This window comes from Oncorhynchus masou, chromosome 12 (genome assembly GCF_036934945.1).
Source record: "Oncorhynchus masou masou isolate Uvic2021 chromosome 12, UVic_Omas_1.1, whole genome shotgun sequence".
Classification (NCBI taxonomy): Eukaryota; Metazoa; Chordata; class Actinopteri; order Salmoniformes; family Salmonidae; genus Oncorhynchus; species Oncorhynchus masou.
In genome coordinates this window covers 60642489-60667391 of record NC_088223.1, presented here as the reverse complement: position 1 = coordinate 60667391, position 24903 = coordinate 60642489, and the positions used below count along the sequence as shown (strand labels likewise).

At 45.4% G+C, this 24903-nt stretch overlaps 2 protein-coding genes across 3 annotated transcripts in view; one reads left to right on the top strand and one right to left on the bottom strand.

Moving 5' to 3' along the window:
• The first annotated feature begins 1927 nt into the window (after positions 1 to 1927).
• On the top strand, positions 1928 to 7457 carry LOC135550541 (uncharacterized). Its single transcript, XM_064981463.1, has 2 exons — positions 1928 to 2133; positions 3603 to 7457. The coding sequence occupies exon 2, from the start codon at positions 3629 to 3631 to the stop codon at positions 5957 to 5959; it is 2331 nt and encodes a 776-aa protein (XP_064837535.1). The 5' UTR covers positions 1928 to 2133; positions 3603 to 3628; the 3' UTR covers positions 5960 to 7457.
• A 3252-nt stretch (positions 7458 to 10709) lies between these two features.
• The window catches only part of LOC135550539 (bromodomain and WD repeat-containing protein 3-like), a 31363-nt gene continuing 17169 nt past the window's right edge, over positions 10710 to 24903 (bottom strand). Inside the window, exons 26-40 of one of the 2 annotated variants that reach the window (XM_064981461.1) lie at positions 24754 to 24878; positions 24601 to 24683; positions 24234 to 24345; positions 23982 to 24043; positions 23574 to 23729; positions 23299 to 23419; positions 22947 to 23072; positions 22758 to 22845; positions 22606 to 22659; positions 22324 to 22467; positions 16298 to 16450; positions 14582 to 14754; positions 14358 to 14446; positions 14110 to 14241; positions 10710 to 13800 (exon numbers count right to left, since the gene is read on the bottom strand). In XM_064981461.1, the coding sequence (XP_064837533.1) occupies positions 13073 to 13800; positions 14110 to 14241; positions 14358 to 14446; positions 14582 to 14754; positions 16298 to 16450; positions 22324 to 22467; positions 22606 to 22659; positions 22758 to 22845; positions 22947 to 23072; positions 23299 to 23419; positions 23574 to 23729; positions 23982 to 24043; positions 24234 to 24345; positions 24601 to 24683; positions 24754 to 24878 (2346 nt within the window). In that variant the 3' untranslated portion in view covers positions 10710 to 13072. The remainder of the gene's footprint in view (positions 13801 to 14109; positions 14242 to 14357; positions 14447 to 14581; positions 14755 to 16297; positions 16451 to 22323; positions 22468 to 22605; positions 22660 to 22757; positions 22846 to 22946; positions 23073 to 23298; positions 23420 to 23573; positions 23730 to 23981; positions 24044 to 24233; positions 24346 to 24600; positions 24684 to 24753; positions 24879 to 24903) is intronic. The other variant, XM_064981462.1, reaches the window with a different exon arrangement.

The following is a 24903-nucleotide window of genomic DNA, read 5'->3' as shown; positions in this document are numbered from 1 at the left end:
AGCTCTGACTGGGAAAAAAGTTTTGAATGGTCATCCAACTCAGAATTCCAAGTTGGGAACTCAGGCATCTTTCTAGTGTTCCGACTTTCCGACCTGAAGATCACAAAGGTCATGATTTGACCTAGAACAGGCACAAACCCTCTTATAACACTATCCTAGACTCCTACAATAATTTTCTAATTGTCATCTGAGTGGAGTTGTAGACTACTTGCACATCGTTTCAGCCCTTCACATTAGCCTTTAGAGCACATCTATTTACAAATGTTGAAAACATTGCAAACATAATTATTCTTTGTGGTGTGGATAGGGCTACCTACACAGTTTACATTTCTTTGAATCTGTGTATCTGTCTAATATAAATGTCACACCAGTGCATCACTAATCACTTGACAGACAGACGAGATAGATAGATACACTACATCACCAAAAGTATGTGGACACCTGTTCCTCGAACATCTCATTCCAAAATCATGAACATTAATATGGAGTTAGTACCCTCTTTGCTGCTATAACAGCCTCTGCTCTTCTGGGAAGGTTTTCCACTAGATGTTGGAACATTGCTGTGGGGACTTGCTTCCATTCAGCCACAAGAAAATGAGTGAGGTCAGGCACTGATGTTGGGCAATTAGGCGTGGTTGCAGTCGGCGTTCCAATTCATCCCAAAGGTGTTCGATGGATTTGAAGTCAGGGCTCTGTGCAGGCCAGTCAAGTTCTTCCACACTGATCTCAACAAACAATTTCGGTATGGACCTCGCTTTGTAAATGGGGGCATTGTCATGCTGAAACAGGAAAGGGCCTTCCCCAAACTGTTGTTCTTAGTTCTAGTGATGGGAAATCACAGCGTTAAGATTTCCCATCACTAGAACTAAGGGGCCCAGAAAAAAACATGAAAAACTGCCCCAGACCATTATTTCACCACCAAACTTTACAGCTAGCACTATGCATTCAGGCAGGGAGCGTTTTCTCCTGGCTTCCACCAAACCCAGATTCGTCAGATGGTGACCCGTGATTCATCACTTCAGAGAATGCATTTCCACTGCTCCAGAGTCCAGTAAGGGCAAGCTTTACACCCCTCAAGCCAACACTTGGCATTGTGAATGGTGATTTTAGGCTTGTGTGTGTAACAGTATAACTTTTGACCATCCCCTCGCCTATACCCGGGCGCGAACCAGGGACCCTCTGCACACATCAACAACAGTCACCCATGAAGCATCTTTACCCATCGCTCCACAAAAGCCGCAGCCCTTGCAGAGCAAGGGGAACCACTACTTCAAGGTCTCAGAGCAAGTGACATCACCGATTGAAACGCTATTTAGCGCGCACCACCACTAACTAGTTAGCCGTTTCACATCCGTTACATGTGCAGCTGCTCAGCCATGGAAACCCATTTCATGAAACTACCAATGAACAGTTATTGTGCTGACATTGCTTCCAGAGCCAGTTTGGAACTCAGTAGTGAGTGTTGCATCCGAGGACAGATCATTTTTACACGCTACATGCTTCAGCACTGTTTGTTGCTCCTAGAAGCATCCACTTCACAATAACAGGCACTTACAGTTGACCGGGGCTGCTCTAGCAGGGCAGAAATTTGACAAACTAACTTGTTGGAAAGGTGGCATTGTATGACGGTACCACATTGAAAGTCACTCACTGAGCTCTTCAGTAAGGCCATTCTACTGCCAATGTTTGTCTATGGAGATTGCATGGCTGTGTGCTCGATTTTACATACCTGTCAGCAAAGTGTGGCTGATATAGCCAAATCCACTAATTTGAAGCGTGTCCATATACTTCTGTATACATTGTGTAGATATCTGATAGATAGATAATCCCATAATGAACAAACAGAGCTTCGTGAGTTACCTTAAAGTCGTGACGCCAGATTGCCATGGAAACTAGACTACGCTCGCAGCTGAGAGAAAACAGTGCGCTGTAGAACTTCAGTTTGTTTCCTTAAGCGCCACTGTCGTGTTGGGTTGGACAGCGATCAAGAACGAACCTACATCTTCTAAAGATAATAGCGCATTGTGCACGGTGTCTACGGGTCGGAAATCCCAATTTAACCTGTTGGATATCACTTATTGTTGTTTTGCTTACTATACTTTGGCTAAGTTCTACCCTTTCCTCAGCAGTCAGGTGAGTAGGCTAAAGTATATTATTTAATTGTATGATCATTGTCATGCTACATTTGATACAGGAATCATTTCGAAATGCATAAGGTTTGTGCTTTATTATTTCTTTATGTCAATATCAATCAAATGCACATTTGGTAGGCTAATGAAATGCATTGCTCACGGATTGATTAAACAATAGCAAACAGTGTTGGCCAGTGTGTAAATTATACCTTACAATATTGCATCAGATGAAGACGTGGAAGAATAGGTGTAGGCTAAATTCAACATGTTTTATTTTTTTATTTTAAATAGGCAATTTTATTAGTTTCTGTTTAATAAAATATGTGTTGTTAATAATTTTTATATAGCCTACGTGGTCTGTGAGTGTTTGCTAGACTAATAACGGCTTTGTAAATATTATTTTGGTAAATTGCATAGACTGTGCACATGCATTATCATTTCGATGAGTATAGGCTAAAAATGACTGTAAAATAAGATAAAAACTCAAAGAAAACTGATTGATAGGCTAGCCTACACCATTTTTTACTAGATCGAATCTGTTTATCAGGAACAACACTCCCGGCTTTAGCCTTTATACAATATTTGTAAAGCAAATGTCTCAAATATACAGCAACGAGAAATTGTGAATATGTGAGAAGTGGCGATTGTTTCTTTTACACGCATGCAGAAAATCCAAGAGAAGACGCAGCGAGAGGTGCTTTATTCAGTGACTGTATGACTCATACGGTCTTATCTAAAGAGTGGGAGCAGGCGGGCGGGCGGGCGGGCGAGATGGGGTTGCATATGAGACCAAAATTCTGCAGCATGCGACTATTATTCTAGTACATGATGGATTCCATAAGAACTGTCCGTGCAAACTTTTGGAACATGAGGGAAAGTAGACTATACATACCCCAAGTGTTGACCTCCCACCACTGTTCAAGTTAAATCTGTAAAAGTAAGCTAACCTGATTTGTGGGATATCTTCTTAAAATGTTTACATAGCCTTATTGATTTGTTTATACACAAGAGTATTATTCAATAATGAGTTCATTTATCAATTACTAAGTTGACAATAAAACCATTATAACCTCAAATCACAGGATCAAGTGCAAACAAGGTCAAGGTATGCTCAGTCATATTACTTATCCTCTAAGAGAAAGTTCCAAGCTGGTCACCTTCCTGTTGAATATTTTATTTGACATCTTCCACCCCCCTGTGTGCATGTGTTGTGTGTATCTTTGTGTGTGTACTGCTCTTATGCTTAGTAGTAACAACACATATTTTTTTGTTTTTAATTGTGCAATCTGCGCCTTTGGTGTCTCTTGTGTTTCAGACACCCATGAACTCAATGTGAATGAATGATACTATGAATTACTTAGTAGTGTTTCTTCCCTTGTCATAAAACACAGAATGTTTCCCATTGAACACACATTTTGTTGCATGAAATTACCCAGCTTCTTCCAAATACAATATTGTCTCCTTTTGCAGTTAAACCCAAGATAATTGATCTCCAAATGGATAGAAGATTCCACAACTTGACTCTGGAGCAAGTCCAGACTCTGGACCAGGTGTTGACAGAGGTGATCCCCATCCACGGCAGAGGGAACTTCCCCACCCTGGAGGTGAGACCCAAGGACATCATCCATGTAGTGAAGGACCGGCTGTTGGAGAGGGAGATCAGGGTCAGGGACATCCGCCTCAATGGTTCCACCGCCAGCCATGTGATGGTCAGGGACAACGGCACGGGCTACAGAGACCTGGACATCATCTTTGGAGTGGAGCTGCCCAGACAGGAGGACTTCCAGGTCATCAAGGAGGTGGTGCTGGGCAGCCTGCGTGACCTCCTTCCCCGTGGGGTTAACAGACGCAAGATCACCTGCCTCACCATGAAGGAGGCCTATGTGCAGAAGATGGTCAAGGTCTTCAATGAGCACGACCGCTGGAGCCTTATCTCACTGTCCAATAACAGGGGTAAAACAGTGGGGCTCAGGTTTGTAAGTTCCCTGCGACGCCAGTTTGAGTTCAGTGTGGACTCCTTCCAGATTATATTGGACCGTATGCTGGAGTCATACTGGGAGACTGAGAGGAGGCAAGAAATTCAGTGTGAGGGATTGGAGTCACACAATGGCATTGTGTTACATCCAGATAGAGGGGCAGAGAAAGCCATAATGGTACCCCAGTATTCTTCCACCTCTGAGAATCTAAAAGAGGATAAAGACAAAGATCCAATGATGACTCGCTTCGCTGACAGTCCGTGCCACAGTGAACAGGTTGTTGTTCAAGAGGAAGAATCATCGCATCCAATGAATGTGCATGCAACTGGAAAACAAGAGCCACTGGAAGTGTTTGAGATAGAGAGAGCAGAGCTAGACCTGGGGACTCTGGAGAATGAGGAAGAGGTAGAAGAGGAGGGGGTGGTAAAGGTTGATACAGTACTCGAGATAAGAGTAGAGGAAAAAATGCCATTTGTTCAGAATACAGATTATCCCTCACTTATATCCTCCTCCAAAATATTGCCAGACGTGATGGAACCTCTGGTGTCAAATATATCTGTAAACCCTCAAAGTAACATAGAGGAGTCACTGATCTCGGAGTCAAAAGACATCAAGCCATCCCCAGTGTTGCTCACAGAGAACTCAGTGCAAGAGCAACTTCACGTGATGCCTCAATCCACATCCCAAGCCTGCACTGCTGTCACACAAAACGTACATCTTGAAAATTTATTCCCTCCGCCAGCCAAGAAAACCTGTAACACATCCCAGGGAATTGTCCCTGACTATTGCCCCTCACCTAAACCACCAAGGAAGATGTCACGGAAGATGAGCAGCATCTCATCACTCCCTGAAAAATGGTCTTTGTTAAAAGATTTGTCAGATCTGACAACACAGCTGTTTGAGCCTATAGAAATACTTCCAACACCTCAACCAAATCACTCTTTATTAGACACTGATCAATGCCATTATTCATCCTCCTCAGGGTCCAGACAGAGGAACTCAGAGGGCACTAAAACATTCACAGACCACCTTACTCCAGCCGTTTCTTCCCAGGATAAAAACATCTCACCCCGTACCGTAGAACAAATAGTCAGGGTGAAATATTCAAAAAAGCCTCCAGACTCAGAAGCGTCTGAGGAATCATTGTCCCTTCAAACAACAGGGAACCAAGTCCCAGAGACTGAACCTGCTGCTACTCAGGAACTTGCGCCACTAGAGACAACCACGGTCTGTCCACGGGCAGGGGCAAGTTCGGCCCCAAGGGACAAGGCCAGCATCACTGTGGTAGCAGAGTGCATGTACGGGGACTTTGAGCAAGCCATGGATCATCTGCGTTTCCGACTGATTGCCACCCATAACCCAGAGGAGATCAGAGGAGGTGGGCTTCTGAAGTATAGTGACCTGCTGGTGAGGAACTTCAGGCCAGCCAGCGAGACAGAGATCAAGTCCCTAGAGCGCTACATGTGCTCCCGCTTCTTTATTGACTTTCCTGACGTTAGCGAGCAGCAGCGCAAGATCGAGGCCTACCTGCGCTGCCACTTTGTTGGCGACGAGGAGACTAGCAAGTATGACTATCTGATGACCTTGCGTCGGGTGATAGATGAGAGTACAGTGTGTTTGATGGGACATGAGAGGAGACAGACACTCAATATGATCACTGTCTTGGCCCTGAGGGTACTGGGGGAACAGAACGCCATCCCCAACACTGCCAACGTCACCTGCTTCTACCAGCCTGCGCCATACATGGCTGACCCCATATTCAGCAGCTACTACATTCCCCAGGCAGCACAGCCACCTCTGCTTTACCACCCCTACCCTTTACATGTCCACATGCAGACCGGCCTGGTGTAGCCCCAGCATGTGAGTGGGGGAGAGCATGCGGGCTGCATTCTATATGGTTCTACTCTGTAACCAGAGGCACAAAATTGATTTTAAAAAGAAGAGGCATGAGCGCAATTTGTTCAATGCTTTGAAAAGACGCTGCCTATGACGTGAGACAGCGGACACAAAATGGGGAGAGTTGGAGCTTTATCTTTGGATAAAGGCCACCACGTCACTCTTTTCAAATGAAAAATGTTTTGATTGGGAGAGAGAATAGCTGATTACTCACTGAGAGCAAGCTGCAAGGGAAAATGTCACAGAAGGAAATGACAGTTTACGTGGCTGTTTCAGCTGCAGCAGCAGGCTAGGCTTTGTCTTTGTTACCTTCCTGTGACGCGGGGATCCTGTACTGTCAATTAATGACAAAGTTGTTCAAACATGACAGAAATACTGTATGAACAGTTGACTGAACGTTTCTTATCATATACTATAGTGAGGTAGAGGACGGGCAAGTATGCTGCAGTGGATGAAGTTATAAACACTTTAAAATAATTAGACATACCATAGTTGATTTAGACAAAAATCACAAGACATTATGTTGAAATTAGACAGTATCTGATCAAGCCAAAAAACTGCACTGTGTTTTAGAGAATCTGATGAGTTGTTCTTCACGAATGTAAGTGAATGAGCTTTCTTGAAGTGATCACACTTGTGTTTAAAGGTAGACTCAGCAAAATGACATTGCCACGAGCAACACCACAGGGACAGCAGGTAGCCTAGTGGTTAGAGCGTTGGGCCAGTAACTGAAAGGTTGCTGGATCGATTCCCTGAGTTGACAAGGTAGAAATCTGTCGTTCTGCCCCTGAACAAGACAGTTAACCCATTGTTCCCTGGTAGGCCGTCATTGTAAATAAGAATTTGTTCTTAACTGACTTGCCTATTTAAATAAAGGTTCAATTTAAAACATTGTCCCCAAATAATAATTGAGATGCAAGACCAGTCACACACAGTATCTGCACAGGTTTGCTTTAAGCTGTTCACAGCATTGTAGCCAGGGCACTGAAAAACCAGAGAAGTTGAGCCTCGCGCTTTCCCCACTATGCTGTCATATCGCTGAATCTACCTTTAATATTGTATTGTAACATCACAAATCTTGATATGACATCATCAGCTGTGCTTAGGTCTTGGGAAAATGTGGCGTAGAGTACATATTGATTTGTTTTCTGGCTGTTAATGTCTGACTGCATCCTTGGTAAATGTTTGAGTGTCTAATGAGTGACTACATGAATTTATCAGGGCGAAATCAGGGTTGTTAAGATAAGACAGATTCCAAAGTGTTTTAAACTATCACCCCTCAGTTTCGTTATGTGGTAGTATTTAGAAGTAAGATTTAGAGATCTAAGTTGTAACTGTGAGACAGAATGACACTCACACCAAACATAGATTCACAGTTACTTATTTCTGTGTGCCATTTCATTGTAAAAGACACCCAAGAGGTCATATGTAAAAAAAAAAAAAAAATACAAAATGTATTTTCAGCACAGGTGTGGCGGTAGGTGAGTTACCCTGACGGGCTATTGAATCTGAAGCACAATGTAAACGTACGCAAACCTTGTTGTTAATTAGTGAACTATAGATGTATCGGATGTATGTGTGATTCACCAATTCAATATAGATGAAAGTCTAATGTAAATGTAACTGTGCAGTAATCTGGTACTTCTCATAAACCATAGCGTTGATTGTAAATTGTAATACAGTAATCTATGTTGGGATTCTTTAGGTATAATCATTTTGTCTCATTATCTGAACTTTATCTGGAGCTACTGTCATGTATCGGTAGAGAAACATCATGCATTTTCATGATCTCTGTATCCCCATTCATATTCAAATATTTGCTCAATTTGTATGGTCATTTTGATAATAAACCTCATACATTTAAACATCCTCAGATTACTTGCATACAGCCTCTAGACAGTGATGCTGATTGCACTGGAGTGAAAAGTATCTGGCTGATGCTGAATGTAATTATCATGGCTTTCTGACAGGAGGTGACTTCAGCATTCCAAAGGAAGTAACACACGTAAAAATTTTTTTATTTTTTACAGTTTTATAACAGTGCAAATTGATACATTTGCCTGTTTCCATCCAGAGACCCTCAACATCACTGCAGTCTTTCTGGGCGTGCTGAAGCGCCATGCGTCAGAGGAGTGTTAAGTATTGTTGCTAGCTGAGTGTCTGACTCATCTCTCCAGTCTTCAGTGCATTATCTAGTGGAGGTACCTCCATCACAAGGCTAACTGGCTGAAAACCAACCAACCATACCACCAGACTTGTCCACTCTCCTCTTAGCTTCCATACCCTATCCAACACATAGGCTGCTACTCCTCCTCCTCCTCACTCTCTCTGAGATAGAGCAGGTAACTGTGGGGCAGTGGTGTGGGGTAGTCAGGGGCAGAGGCGGGGTGGGACTGACATCACTGCAGAGATATGGCCCATGGTGCATCTTTATGACTCATCATCATGGCTCTTTGAGGGGGCAGCCAGAGATGACTCACCAAGCCAGGGATGGGTTTTAAACAGCCAGACAAGAGTGGCTATTGTGGAATACACAGGGCCTGGTGAAGAGTGGCAGCTCAGCTTGTGCCAAGTGTGTTGACTGGCAGGATGTGAAAATCCTGCCGTGATGACTCAAACAATAACACGTCAACAGCATGGGGCCTGGGAAAACAAATGAGGTACAGGAGAAAATGGCTGGAACACATAGAGGAAGTGTGAATTCACAGTACCATTTTGCCATGAGTAGTGACATAACATTATATACAGTGGGGAGAAAGTATTTGATACACTGCAGGTTTTCCTACTTACAAAGCATGTAGAGGTCTGTAATTTTTTTTATCATAGGTACACTTCAACTGTGAGAGACGGAATCTAAAACAAAAATCCAGAAAATCAGTCTGATTTGTAAGTAATTCATTTGCATGACATAAGTATTTGATCACCTACCAACCAGCAAGAATTCTGGCTCTCACAGACCTGTTAGTTTTTCTTTAAGAAGCCCTCCTGTTCTCCACTCATTACCTGTATTAACTGCACCTGTTTGAACTCATTACCTGTATAAAAGACACCTGTGCACACACTCAATCAAACAGACTCCAACCTCTCCACAATGGCCAAGACCAGAGAGCTGTGTAAGGACATCAGGGATAAAATTGTAGACCTGTACAAGGCTGGGATGGGCTACAGGTCAATAGGCAAGCAGCTTGGTGAGAAGGCAACAACTGTTGGCGCAATTATTAGAAAAAGTTCAAGATGACGGTCAAATCACCCTCGGTCTGGGGCTCCATGCAAGATCTCACCTCGTGGTGCATTAATGATCATGTTGAAGGTGAGGGATCAGCCCAGAACTACACGGCAGGACCTGGTCAATGACTACGCCGTTATGGATTCAAATCCTGCAGCGCACGCAAGGTCCCCCTGCTCAAGGCACATGTCCAGGCCCGTCTGAAGTTTGCCAATGACCATCTGGATGATCCAGAGGAGGAATGGGAGAAGGTCATGTGGTCTGATGAGACAAAAATAGAGCATTTTGGTCTAAACCCCACTCGCCGTGTTTGGAGGAAGAAGGATGAGTACAACCCCAAGAACACCATCCCAAACATGAAGCATGGAAGTGGAAACATCATTCTTTGGTGATGCTTTTCTGCAAAGGGGACAGGACGACTGCACCGTATTGAGGGCAGGATGGATGGGGCCATGTATCGCGGGATCTTGGCCAACAACCTCCTTCCCTCAGTAAGAGCATTGAAGATGGGTCGTGGCTGGGTCTTCCAGCATGACGACCCAAAACACACAACCAGGGCAACTAAGGAGTGGCGCCATAAGAAGCATCTCAAGGTCCTGGAGTGGCCTAGCCAGTCTCCAGACCTGAACCCAATAGAACATCTTTGGAGGGAGCTGAAAGCCTGTATTGCCCAGCGACAGCCCCAAAACCTGAAGGATCTGGAGAAGGTCTGTATGCTTTTCTGATGTATCAAATACTTATGTCATGCAATAAAATGCATTTTTTTTTACCCCTTTTTCTCCCCAATTTCGTGGTATCCAATTGTTGTAGTAGCTACTATCTTGTCTTATCTCTACAACTCCCGTACGGGCTCGGGAGAGACGAAAGTTGAAAGTCATGCGTCCTCCGATACACAACCCAACCAGCCGCACTGCTTCTTAACACAGCGCACATCCAACCCAATGTGCCGGAGGAAACACTGTGTACCTGGCAACCTTGGTTAGCGCGCACTGCGCCCGTCCCGCCACAGGAGTCGCTGGTGCGCGATGAGACAAGGACATCCCTACCGACCAAGCCCTCCCTAAACCGGACGATGCTAGGCCAATTGTGCGTCTCCCCACGGACCTCCCAGTCACGGCCGGTTACGACAGAGTCTGGGCGCGAACCCAGAGTCTCTGATGGCACAGCTGGCGCTGCAGTACAGCGCCCTTAACCACTGCGCCATCCGGGAGGCATAAAATGCAAATTAATTACTTAAAAATCATACGTGATTTTCTGGATTTTTGTTTTAGATTCCATCTCTCAGTTGAAGTGTACCTATGATAAAAAATTAGACCTCTACATGCTTTGTAAGTAGGAAAACCTGCAAATTCGGGGGTGTGTATCAAATAATTGTTCTCCCCACCATATCATGTTTTATGTTTCATGTGATTAAAGTGGGCATGTTTGTATTGTGTTTAGAGAATGTGACAGAATGAGCCAAATACCAGGGGCACCAAGTTGGGAGAAAATCTATGTTGCTCCTTTATTTAAAAAACAAAACACACAATCAAAAATATTGTGTAGAAAAAAAGTCACGTTTATTATTACACCTAGAATGTCATCATTGCTGGATTCAGAAACTACTAATCTGCTGCTTAAAGGCAAGTCCATTTACCATCTATTATATTAAGAGAACATGTTCACAAATTATTGAGTAGGGATTTATCCATTGGCCCAAGTGATGTGTTTTCAAACTATACCCACAGTTTGCAGACGACAGTTACTGCTGTCTCACGATTAACTAACGAAAACCTTGATTGATTTTGCAGTCCCATCTCTTTCCCTAGTGTGGCAACATGACTAGCAGTAGCATGGCCCATCAGATGACACCTAAGGGGTATTTCAGAGACCCTAAACCAGTGTAGTAGGCTGATTCATGGGGTAGTGGAGCCGGGTGGATCCTGGGGGCATGGGGAGCACAGGAGGGCTGAGTCCTGGAACACTTAGCGTATGACACACACAGAGCACCTTATGTTAGGAAGTCGAAGGAGTGAAGAGAACCTCGCTGTCTGTAGCCTTGGTTTCTGTTTCTTAGGCAACGTTGCCAAGTGGCTCAGCTGTGTCGGACCCTCCGACCTTTGACCAAGCAAACACAACCCTCTGGTTCAATAATGCTCACAACAAAACAATATCACAGAACAGCCCAGAAAAGGTGTATTTGTATGCAAATGTGTTGAATATTATTGGCACAATTTATCTGCGCTTTGTACACACAAATAAAAAGTCCTTCGTTGTTTAGAACTGCATGGAGCGAAATCTGTTCTTTGCTCTTTGTGGCTTGTCTGGTCATCCAATATTGTGATTAGGTGTAAAATCAGAGGGCAGGATAGCATACTCAGCCCAACAAAAGCAATCTCAAATTCAGCTGCCACATACAATAGATACATGTGCAAACATTTCACCATCATTAATATTAGCTAAGGAATAATTGCAAAGTGTATAATACAGTGAAAAAATATAAATATTTCTGTAGTAAAAAAAATGTCCTTTTCAGTATGAGGTGGAAGTGAGTGGTGGCTATGGGCGAGCCTCTCCCCAAAGTACCATGATGCACTTTGGTTTGTTTGAACATGCTGGGTTGAAGGACAGTGCCCTGGAAGTTATAAATTAATGTGTGCATTTGATTTAGATCAATGAAAGTATGTTCCGACCAACAGAAATAGAACTCAATGGTAGACCCTTATACAATCGCTTTGCATTTCTCCTTTCCAATTACCCACACGTTCACTACACTAGCTACCACACTAGACATCACTCAACCACACGCTACAGGAAGAGGATACGGCAAAGCCTCTTAACCTATTGTATGTGCAAATATACAAACTCTACAGAATTGATAAGGATTACGGGGGATATAGCATTGAAAACATTCAGTGGCCCAGGAGTTAACTAAGGAGGTCTGCCTTTGATTCAATGGCAGAACATTGTACTGTAGGCATGCATCATTTTATTAGTAGACATAATTAATGATGAAAGAAGTCACCACCTCAACTAATTAGAATCAATACGTTCCCACGCAAAGATAGTCTGAGAATTAAAACCCACAGACACAGCAGTCCTCTAAGACCTAGCCTGGATGCCTAAAAATAGATTAATTAATGCGGTGAATGAGCACACCAGAGTTGACCTCCCAAAGTGAAGGATGGGGGTTGGGGAGGATGAAGCATAGTGGGAGGGTTAGCGTCAATCAGACAACCCAACACTGAGAGGGGGTCATGTGGAAGAGGGTAATTTAGGGAGAGATGTACTGTACTGTTCAGACAGAACACAAACAGAGAGAAGGAAAGGGTGCATCAGTCTGTCTGTCATCCAGATGTAGAGGACAGCAGAGCTTAGTCTCCTTGAGCTATAACATATGAGCACCAGTTTTTGGCATCTCTTGAACCTTTGTTGCTGTATGATCAGGAAGATCAGAGGTGAGAAGGAGGGTAAGAGAAAGATGGGGGAGGAAAACTGAGGATGAGAAGGAGAAGAGTTATGAGTTGATAGAAGAAGAGGAGTAAGGGGAGTCTTTAAGGCCCAGGAGAGCAGTAAGTAAGGCGGAGGTGAGTGAGTTGACTTGTGGGTCCATGTTGATGAGTAGCTTTGAAGACCAGGGAGGGAGATTCCTTGGCAAGATAAGGAGCACCACTGCCAGTAGAGTCGTAAACAGTCTCGTACACAAAGCAAAATGATACAAAAATCAATAAAAAAATTAAAGCAAAATCCCTGAAGTATTAATTTAGTCAATTGTACAGTCTCCAGTCTCACGCCTGGTGGGTAAGGTAGATAGGTGGTTGGTAGAAGGCCCAGTTTAAGGTGGTTTGAGGGGGTTGTGTGAGTCAGTGGTTCCAGCCCATAAGGTGGCTGACCCGGGCCTTTTCAGTCATGCGGCGTAGCCGTCCTGAGCGGGACATGCCTAGGTTGAGTGGGTCCTCTGCGGTCCCTGACTCATCATCTGACTCGTCGTTGTACAACACTGTCCTGCGGCCCTGGTTCCGAGTGTTCACCTGACCAGACTTACTGCGACTGCTGCTTTTCTGACCGCCCTCTGCCCCACCCTCACCCTGCTCTGAGTCCTCCTCCTCTTCTGATTCCTCCATTTCCTCAGGCTCCTCTTCGTCCTCTGGCTCCTCCTCTTCGTCCTCAGGCTCCCCCCCTTCCTCTTGCTGCGGTGGCTGCTCCCCCTCTTCCTCCTCCTCATCTTCACCTTGTTCGTCTTCATCCTCCTCTTCCTGCTCCTCTGCCTGGACTCGTGCTCTCTTGGCTCTTTCTGGAGCCTCCTCTTCTTCCAGCATCCTTTTCCCAGAGACGGCCATCTTGCCCTTTACTTTGTGGCCCGTTTTTAAGCGGGGAGCTTTGCTGTAGTCGTGATCTCCCCCGTCCACAAACTTTCCAACCTCCGACTCACTGTCCGACTCACTGTCTGATGAAGAGGAGGATGATGATGAGGAAGACGAGGAAGACGAAGATGAGCTATTAGATCCTCCAGATCCCTCTCCCTCTTCCTCCTGCAGCACTCGTCTCCTGTGGCTCTGTCTGGTGCCGTTAGTGAGAGGTCTGTTACCCTCTGGGGGGGAGAGAGAGAGAGGGGCACACAACGCCTCCCTGTTAAACATAGCACGGCAACACCTACTAAAGTAGCCTCCAGTAACTGCTGCCAAGTAGACTTACATGATAACCCTTTCTAATTGTGTGATTTTGGCAGCAGTGAAAACATAGTAATGATGTCATTAACAGCAGCGATTTAACCAGGCTGACTCCAAACATTCAAGCAGTTGGCAAAATCATACATTTGTCTAGATAGCGTGGTGAAACAGCTCTATGAAGGACTATTGATCCACTGCCTGCTGGAGTTGGTTACCCTGTGTAGTAATACCGGAGTTCTTGACGGGAGTGGTTTGGCTGCGGGTGACACGGTCGGCCCCTGGACCCCCACTGTGGCTTCCTGTCCCGGAGTTAGACGATGATGAGGGTTGGCTGTCCTCATCCACCATCACACTGCTCGTCTCTGACATTGCAACAACAGCAGCACGTCACGTAACCACCCAACCCACAGTTCACACTTCTCTAAAACACATTCCGCCACACAGCGACACAAACATACACTCACGACAAGAGTGTTACCTTGAGATGGCCTGCGAGGCCGCTTCTTGGATGAGGTCTGTAATTCTTTTGGTGTTGGTTTCTTCCTTGACTTATGCTTCCCTTTAGGACTAGAGTTAAAGAGACACCAAGACATAGTGTTTTAGGTGGAATCTGAATAGATCCTACAAGGAGTGGAACATAATAGTTGGGGTTATTGCAGTGGATTTAAGAGTTGTAGAGAAGGGTTCCAGCCAGGCCAGTACCTGGAGGGTCGGCTGGTGGGAGGGGAGCTGCCTCCGCTGTGCAGTCTCTTCCTGTAGCTGACACTCTGGCGACTCTTCCTCCGCTGGTTCTGGACTGCAGACTTGTAATCCGAGATGATGGAGATGATTTGTCTTTCAAAGAAGGCTGATAGGCTCAGGGTCATGGTGTAGATCTGGAGATGAAACAATGAAGATCAAAAATACCATTCTCGCACAAAAAACATTGTGCCTTCAGAAAGTATTAATTATTCCACATTTTGTTACAGCCTGAATTCAAAATTCTATACACAATACCCCATGATGACAAAGCAAATACATGTTTTGAGAAATTTTGCAAATGTATTGAAAAGGAAATGCAGGAATCTAATTTACATAAGTATTCACACCCCTGAGTCAATACATGTCAGAATCACCTTTCTGAGTATGTACAGTTGAAGTCGGAAGTTTACATACACTTAGGATGGAGTCATTAAAACTTGTTAATCAACCACAAGTTTCTTGTTAACAAACCATAGTTTTGGCAAGTCGGTTAGGACATCTCCTTTGTGCATGACACAAGTCATTTTTCCAACAATTGTTTACAGACAGACTATTTCACTTATTTCACAGTATCACAATTCCAGTGAGTCAGAAGTTTACATACACTAAGTTGACGGTGCCTTTGAAAAGCATGAGGAATTTCCAGAAAATGATTGTGGCTTTAGAAGCTTCCGATAGGCTAATTGACATAATGAGTCAATTGGAGGTGTACCTGTGGATGTATTTCAAGGCCTACCTTCAAACTCAGTGCCTCTTTGCTTGCCATCATGGGGAAATCTAAAGAAATCAGCCAAGACCTCAGAAAACAAAATGTAGACCTCCACAAGTCTGGTTCAGCCATAACAAAAGGGGTTAAATAATACTTCTTTTTTTTTTTAAATAAAGAAAAAAAAAGCTTTTATTTATTTTGTTATTTAATACATTTTTAATTACCCCCGTTTTCTCCCCAATTTCGTGGCATCCAATTGGTAGTTACAGTCTCGTCGCTGCAACTCCCGTACGGACTCGGGAGAGGTGAAGGGCGAGAGCCGTGCGTCCCTTAACCTGGAAGCCAGCCGCACCAATGTGTCAGAGAAAACACAGCGCACCTGGTGACCGTGTCAGCGTGCACTGCTCCCAGGCCCGCCACCGGAGTCGCAGTGCGCGATGGAACAAGAATATCCCTGCCGGCCAACCCCTCCCTTAACCTTGAAGATGCTGGACCAATTGTTTGCGCCCCATGGGTCTCCCGGTCGCGGCCAGCTGCAACAGAGCCTGGAATCGAACCCAGAATCTCTAGTGGCACAGCTAGCACTGCGATGCAAAAGTGTTGAATGCTTATTGACTCAAGACATTTCATCTTTTCATTTTTAATTAGTTTGTAAAAATGTATAAAAACCTAATTCTACTTTGACATTATGGGGTATTGTGTGTAGGCCAGTGACATCTCAATTGTATCAATTTAAATTCAGGCTGTAACAAAAACATGTGGAAAAAGTTAAGGGGTGTGAATACTTTCTGAAGGCACTGTATAAGGGTCAGGGTTATAAATTGTTGAGATATAGTTGACCCACCGCATTTCTTTCCCCCCTTGAATCTTGTAAAGAACTCAAGGGCACTCATCCAATCAACGTTAGTTGAGGTGCAACCCAAAAAATGTATCCTCACTGAAAATCTTGTCAGAATCAGTACACTAACCTGTGACTTCTTGTTGGGCGTGTAGGCCTTGGAGTTGCTGAAAATTAGGCGGACATCTTTGGCAAACTCCATGGGGTTCTCGTAGTTCCCGATGATCAGAGTCTCTGTTACAGTCCCCAGGTCCATGGGAGTGTCTATGATGTCTCGATAATCCTTGGAGAGGAGGGAGAAAGTGCAGTGTTTAGGACATCTGAAACCACAAAGTAACTGTCCAGTGTTTCCAGATTTCTATGAAATATGACCTATAAGCAATGTTCACCCAAGTTATTTTTTTCCGGCTAGCTGTTCTATCATTCAGCCTACAGTAGCATCCAATGTCTGGTGTTCAATGTAGGCCTACATTCCATGAGATTTTAGGGAAAAAAATATGCAAGGCTTGACGTTAACCTGTTAATCCACTTGTCCTTCGGACAAGGTGACTGAAAACGTTGTGTTGTTTGATGTAAGAAACCACTTTACAAAATAAAATGCATTATTATTCCCATACCATTATTACAGAGAATAAGACAAATTATGTTAGCCTCTGCCTATTGGCTACCGGTCTCAAAATACAACACTGCCCCTTTAAGACAAGAAAATGCTCTTTACCTGACTCACTTTTCAAAGATGTAGAAATGTACACATTTTGTGCTCTTGTAGGAAGCAATCACTCCCCCATTGCTGACTACAAATTATATAGAACTGGGCTAATAACTCACTAACTAGCAAAGGATATGAACAAATGTGCACAATTTGGCTACATGCAGCCCTCACTTTGATCTCAAAACAGGCGCACCTACTCAAGACCGGTCATGCTGTAAACACAGTCCAGTTCAAAGTGAATGGCACAGATCTATATATGGCAATGGTATATTTGCATATAGCTACAGGAGTCCTGATTTCTCCAGGAGTGATAAGTATAATTGTTCTCCTAGGCAATCAGCAATTAGTACAGGGAGGTGAGCACAACCCATGTGGAATTCCAGGTCGTTTGGAACTGCGGTCAAGAACACAGAGTTCATCTCAGCCTATGCTGCTCTTCAGTCCCTTTACTTTTTGGCCCTGATGGGCGCCATGGATCACCCCAGAGAACACTGCTACTCCAGCAGCTCTCATCATCTGACTGTTTTCTCTCATTGTCCAAGAGCATCTGGTCGTTGCGGTGGTGGCACAGGTCTACTCATTTATCTTAAGTGGAGATTCTCTTTTCTCTCTCACCTGTCCAGCTCCTCATTTGAATTGCATGCCGTCACTGGACGATGGCTCACCACTCTTTGTACATGGCGACTTCAACCCCCTGACGTCTGCCCTTATTTTCTTTCCAACTCTCATTCACCTCCTTGCCTCTTGACCTCACCCTTCCCCAATCAACTCCAACTCACAAGGCAGGTAATATACTCAACCTCACCTTTACTAGAGGCTGTTTGCCTACTAATCTCACTGCAACCCCCCTCCAGGTCTCTGATCACTACTGTTTCCTTTTTCTGTCTCCCTCTTCTCCAACCCTACCCACTTAGCCCCTAACCAGAGGGTCATGCGCCGTCTCAATCTTCGCTCTCTCCCATCATATCTCCCTTCTGATTCTGCCTCTCCTCCCTTTCCGCATCATATGACTCGCACTGTCCCCTTTCTTCCAAGACAGCTCTCCCATCCTGCTCTGTGGCTGAGTGACTCATTGCGAGCTTACAGAACAGAGCTACGGGCAGCTGAGCAAAAACTATCATCCTTTCACTCCTTCCCTCTGTATCTGCTGCTAAAGTCACTTTCTACCACAAAATTCCAAGCTTCTGACTAAACCTAGGAAACTCTTTTCCACCCTCTCTGCGGATGACTTTGTCAACCACTTTGAAAAAAGGTTGACGACATTCTCTACTCATTCACTCAGCCTATTGAGTCCACTGGTCTTACTCACACAGAACAACCCCTACGCCTTGACCTCTTCTCCCCGCTCTCTCCAGGTGACATCCTGCGACATCTCTTGAACTTCTCACTTCCTTCATCAACTCACCCCTGACCACTAGGTGCAACCCCCTCGACTTTAAATTGTCCAGAGTTGCTCCCCTCCTCAAGAAACCAACACTCGACTCATCTGACGTGAAAAACTATAGACCTGTATCCCTTAGGATTGCATCCTACGTGGCAGGCCGCTCCAACCAGGTGACGCGGAGAGGATCAGTCTGCACTGGTGTAGCACCACGTACTCTCCTGACATTGCTATGCGGATGACACCCATTTACCCCCCCCCCCGGCACCCAGCTGGCAACACGCAACTCCGTGTGCCTGGCAGATATTTTTATTTTTTATTTATCTGTTATTTTACCAGGTAAGTTGACTGAGAACACGTTCTCATTTGCAGCAACGACCTGGGGAATAATTACAGGGGAGAGGAGGGGGATTAATGAGCCAATTGTAAACTGGGGATTATTAGGTGACCATGATGGTTTGAGGGCCAGATTGGGAATTTATCCAGGATACCGGGGTTAACACTCCTACTCTTACGATAAGTGCCATGGGATCTTTAATGACCCCAGAGAGTAGGACACCCATTTAACGTCCCATCCGAAAGACGGCACCCTACACAGGGCAGTGTCCCCAATCACTGCCCTGGGGAATTGGGATATTTTTTAGGGGAGGAAAGAGTGCCTCCTACTGGCCCTCCAACACCACTTCCAGCAGCATCTGCTCTCCCATCCAGGAACTGACCAGGACCAACCCTGCTTAGCTTCAGAAGCAAGCCAGCAGTGGTATGCAGGGTGGTATGCTGCTGGGATATCTCAACCGGGATGTCGGCCCACCACCTCAAGCTCAACAAGATGGAACTGCACTTGCTCCTCGGGAAGGCCTGCATGCTCAAAGACATCTCCATCAAGGTTGACAACTCCTGTGTTGCCCTCCCAGAGTGCAAAGGACCTTGGCGTGACCCTGGACAACACCCTGTCATTCTCTGTAAACATCAAAGCAGTCAAGCGCTCCTGCTCTACAACATCCATAGATTACAACCCCACCTCACGCAGGAAGCAGCGCAGGTCCCAATCCAGGCACTTGTCCTCTCCCGTCTGGACGACTGCAACTCGCTGTTGGCTCGGCTCCCCACTTGTGCCATCAAAGCCCTAAAACTTATCCAGAACGCTGCAGCCCGTCTGGTTGTCACCTCACTCCTCCGCACACTCCACTGGCTTCCAGTCAAAGCTCGCATCCACTACAAGACCATGGTGCTTACCTACGGAACAGCAAGAGGAATTGCCCCTCCCTACCTTCAGGCTATGCTCAAAACCTACACCCCAACTCGAACCCTTTATTCTGCCACCTCAGGTCTCTTGGCCCTCCCACCCCTACGGGAGGGCAGCTCCCGCTCAGCCCAGTTCAAGCTCTTCTCTGTTCTGGCACCCCAATGGTGGAACCAGCTTCCCCCTAAAGCTAGGACAGCAGAGTCCCTGCCAATCTTCCCAAAACATCTGAAACCCTACCTTTTCAAACAGTATCTTCAATAATCTTCCTCCTCACCCCGACATACACACACCCCCAAATATGCACTTGCACAGCTCTGACTCTATTAATAACTACATTGAGGAAAAATGTAGTTTCTATGCCCGTGATATGTGGTCGTCCCACCTAGCCATCTTAAGATGAATGCACTAAGTATCTCTGGATAAGTGTGGTAAATGTAAAAATAGGCCTACTTGAGTTCTGAGTGGTTATGGCGCACTGGCCTGTGTAGAGTACGGGCTGAGTCATGAGTGTCAATGCAATGGAATCCTACTCTGATGCGTTCTGCCCACAACAAAATAGCTTACACAGTTTTGCATATTAAGTCTTGCTTCCGTTCGTTTTGTTTCAGTATGTTGCATTGAACGTGGATTATTGCATTGATTCGATCACAATTTCTACAGTAAAGGGAAACATTGATAGTGTTAACTAAGGGGAAAAGACTCTACAAAGTTGAGTGAAGTTCAATCTCGTGCTTCTCTGTGGGGGCTGATATTTGCCTAGAATTAATTACAATAAGAGTGAAAGTCTTCCTTCCAAAAATGGTGATTAAGGATGTTAATTAAAAAATATGATTTTCTGTGTTGGAATGATGTGGGCACAGTCCAACAACATAATGATGTGGGCATCTACTGGTCATTAAAAATATTAATGCAAGTAGACCACTGATTGGCCAGTTCAGCCAACATGACATCATGTTCTATGAGGAAACAGCAAGCATTTTTGCAACTGTTTGAGATACAAGTTGTTGTAGGTGGGGTTTGACCACAAATACGAGTCAACAACATTATTTGGGTATCAGTTAGCAGGATATTAACTTTTAAAGGTGACATGTTCACTGGACAGTTACTAACTCAGAATTGAGGACAGGTAGTTTGTAATACTTCTGAACCACTAGTCAGACTGATGAGACCCTCAGTTTCTCTTATGGAAATGAAACAGTGGACTGGTTTCCCAGACACAGATTGAGCCTAATCCTGGAGTAAATCGTATCTTCAGAGGAGAAGCACCGTTGCTTTTTAGTCCAGGAGCAGGTTTTATTTTGCTTGTGTGCAAGGAGGGGCACTGCCAGAGCCCTGCAAAATGACCTCCAGCAGGCCACAAATGTGCATGTGTCTGCTCAAACGGTCAGAAACAGACTCCATGAGGGTGGTATGAGGGCCCGACGTCCACAGGTGGGGGTTGTACTTACAGCCCAACACTATGCAGGACGTTTGGCATTTGCCAGAGAACACCAAGATTGGCAAATTTGCCACTGGCGCCCTGTGCTCTTCACAGATGAAAGCAAGTTCACACTGAGCACGTGACAGACGTGACAGTCTGGAGACGCCCTGGAGAACGTTCTGCTGCCTGCAACATCCTCCAGCATGACCGGTTTGGCGGTGGGTCAGTCATGGTGTGGGGTGGCATTTCTTTGGGGGGCCGCACCTCCATGTGCTCGCCAGAAGTAGCCTGACTGCCATTAGGTACCGAGTTGAGATCCTCAGACCCCTTGTGAGACCATATGCTGGTGCGGTTGGCCCTGGGTTCCTCCTAATGCAAGATAATGCTAGACCTAATGTGGCTGGAGTGTGTCAGCAGTTCCTGCAAGAGGAAGGCATTGATGCTTTGGACTGACCCGCCCGTTCCCCAGACCTGAATCCAATTGAGCACATCTGGGACATCATGTCTCGCTCCATCCACCAACGCCACGTTGCACCAGACTGTCCAGGAGTTGGCGGATGCTTTAGTCCAGGTCTGGGAGGAGATCCCTCAGGAGACCATCCGCCACCTCATCAGGAGCATGCCCAGGTGTTGTCGGGAGGTCACACACACTACTGAGCCTCATTTTGACTTGTTTTAAGGACATTACATCAAAGTTGGATCAGCCTGTAGTGTGGTTTTCCACTTTAATTTTAAGTGTGACTCCAAATCCAGACCTCCATGGGTTGATAAATTTGATTTCCATTGATCATTTTTGTGTGATTTTGTTGTCAGCACATTCAACTATGTAAAGAAAAAAGTATTTAATAAGAATATTTCATTCATTCAGATCTAGGATGTGTTAATTTTAGTGTTCCTTTTATTTTTTTGAGCAGTGTATATATAAAACGCCATCGCTGACATGCAAAACACTTTGGGACTATCAACGATGGACTATACCAAAAGATTGTTTTTGGGTGGAATTTTCCTTTAATGTTAGAATCCACATTAGAAGAAACTTCGCCCCCAGCCCATTTCTTATTGTTTTTGTTTATGAAATGGTAGAGCCTCCAGCACCTTGCAAAAAATTGTAATACATACTCTACTGTTCTATTGCACATACAATGATGTGCAATGATTTCCAAGGGGGAAAAAAACATTGTTTAAAGTAATATCTTTGTTGTTGTTATATGACAAACGTGTCAGTTACACCATTACTGACTCCAGCTTTAACATGTCACTGTGGGGGAACATGTCAGATTGTTAAGCACTCAGATCCTAAGGCACTAATCCTGTAGCAGGCTGTTATCCTTTCTGTGTGTGAGGGGTTATATAATTGGTAAGGATTATGATAACAAGGAGGGGAGGAGGAGCCTTACTTGGTAGGTGAAGAGGTCCACAGGCTGTCTGAAGGGCTCAGAGTCTGGGCCGTCCATCATACGCCGCAGCAGTTCCCGACACTGGCCCCGCCAAGCACGCACATCTAACACCACCCCACGCTTCTTAGGACTGGGATTGGCCCGCTGATAGTGGGAGAGCGTGAAGGTGTCCAGTTAGGTTGATACAGAAAAACATTGGAAAAGTGAGATAATGGGGAACAGGAATCCCAGTCATTGCAACAGCAACGGATATTCCATGTTTGAGATGAATCCTTCCCTTACCTGTTGTCCTGTGGAGGTCCCTGGAGTGTCAGAGTCCATGTCCACCTCAGCAGTCTGCACACCAACACACAGACACATGTACTCTTAGTACTGCGTAATACACCACCAAGACAATTCAAATATCACTATGAACTCGAGGTGTACACACACACATCTTCATGTTTCACCTCATCCTCTCCACTGCTCAGCTCCGTCTTCACCTTGTGGTACAGATCTAAGATGTCTGTGCAGCTCTGGTCCCTGACAAAAACACACAACAAAACAGCTGGTCTTATTTACAGTCAAAACTAGGTTCTTATTGAGTCACCATTTCACAAAGGGGAAATCTACACCGTTCATACCCGATGTAGCGGAGGAGCACGTCAGTCACCACCTTGGCTGCTGTCACGATGGGGCTCTGGGGCTCGTTGAAAGTGCGGGCGTTGTGCTCGATGTAGCGCACCTCCCACATTAGAGCCGAGATCCTCCTAGGAGAGATGAACATCCCGAGGGAATAAGCTGAGTGAGAGTCACTGATCTCCTTAAACTGGAACATACCAAGTCCAAATTACAGCTGAGATACAATGGGGCTGACTGGAGGATTAGCAACAACTAAAATTGGCTTGAAGGATTATTCCAGTGTGAGTGGTTGGTCTGAGCATGTTCTGAAGTACTGCAGGGTGTCAGGGTGCAGGCTGAAAGGCCAGTGCTGACCTGTAGAAGCGGTTCTCCAGCCGTCTGCGGATGGTGCTGAGGTCAGTGGGGTAGGCCACCACAGTGCAGTAGAGAGGGTAGTCCCGCAGGTCCACTGGTGACGCAAATGCCTTGGCCAGGTCTACCCAAACACAACACACCCCATTAATCAATACCACGCCATATCCAAGACCACTTCCGAATACAATCGACCGAGACTTAAAAATCAGGGTCACCCTTGGCTCAATTCATCCAATATGACAAGCAGGACTTCCTGTGTGGTACCGTTGACATACCCAGCGTGAGCAGCTCGTCGATGCCAAAGATGACCCTCTGGCAGTCCTCGTCCCGTGTGTGAGCCCCCCACTCCCCCTCCTGGGGGCTGTAGAGGCGAGCCTTCACCTCCTCCTCCGTCACCACCACCCCGTCACCAACATCCTCTGGCAACTCCGCTGGGGGAGGAACACAATGTCAGTCAGAGAGACCATATTGCGTCATTGGCTGGCTGCTCAGTCTCACTATCAATAACCTGATCTTAATTATCATACTAAATACAGAGACTGCATATGTTATGTTAAGTGATTGAGTGTGCTAGCTAGAGAGATATTTGAATGTGTAAAATTCTGGTTGCAAACTCAAACTGCATTATCCAGTAGATGATCTGAGATGGTTGAGAAGCCACTGATAGAAGCAGTGATACTGACCTTCATCAGGAATGGGCTCCATGTCCCAAGGGCTCATCTTCTCCCTCTCGCTATTATCCCACCTAGTCAAGAGAAATCGCAACTTAACATTCAGTATCATAAGATATTAATATTTTCCTCCTATTGGGTGTAAGCTACAGTATGAGCTATTGAGGCAAACACTGACATACCCCTCCAGACTGTATAAGCGGAGGTCTACAGTATCATCTCATCTATTTAACCCAGTGAGATGCAGGGTACACATTGACTCACTTGACAGTGTAGCACTGAAACAGGCTGTCTGGGTACTCTGGCTGGAGTGGCTGTTGGTCCTCCACTGAGCCAAACCACCAGGCGTCATCGATGATGCTCCGGAAGCGCATACCTAGCAAGGACAATTCATGCTCGTTTCAGTACATGCTGGTCCGTGAATCACCACAAGGATGTATGGGAGCATGAACTGAAACGATACATCTCACAGAACACAAACATGTGAAAGACTGCACCACATTTCTTACATGGCACACAAACAAAGAGGAGTGTAGGAGATAAACAGGTAGGGGAGTGAACTGGGTACATCCTCTGACAGGCTTGTGTTCTGCATGCTGGAGAGAGGCTGGCAGAGGGAAGCAACACTAACCTGTCTGCCAGTTGTGCTCTTTGGCTTCGTCATAGAACTGCTGAAGCACCAGGAAATCGATGACATCCGGCATGTCATGGTACCTGAGAGAACAAGGACATGTCATTCATTGCCATATTCGTTTCACACAAAAGAATAAGATGGATGACTTACTTTAGGGAGAACGACTCATTGGTCATTTTGCCTGAGATGGGGTGCAGGAAGGCCAGTTTTAGACAACAGAGGGTGGGGGGGCCCACTTCATACTTGATACCAACTACCTTCACAGACTCTTGGTCCTGAATGACGAGAAAACAGACAAAG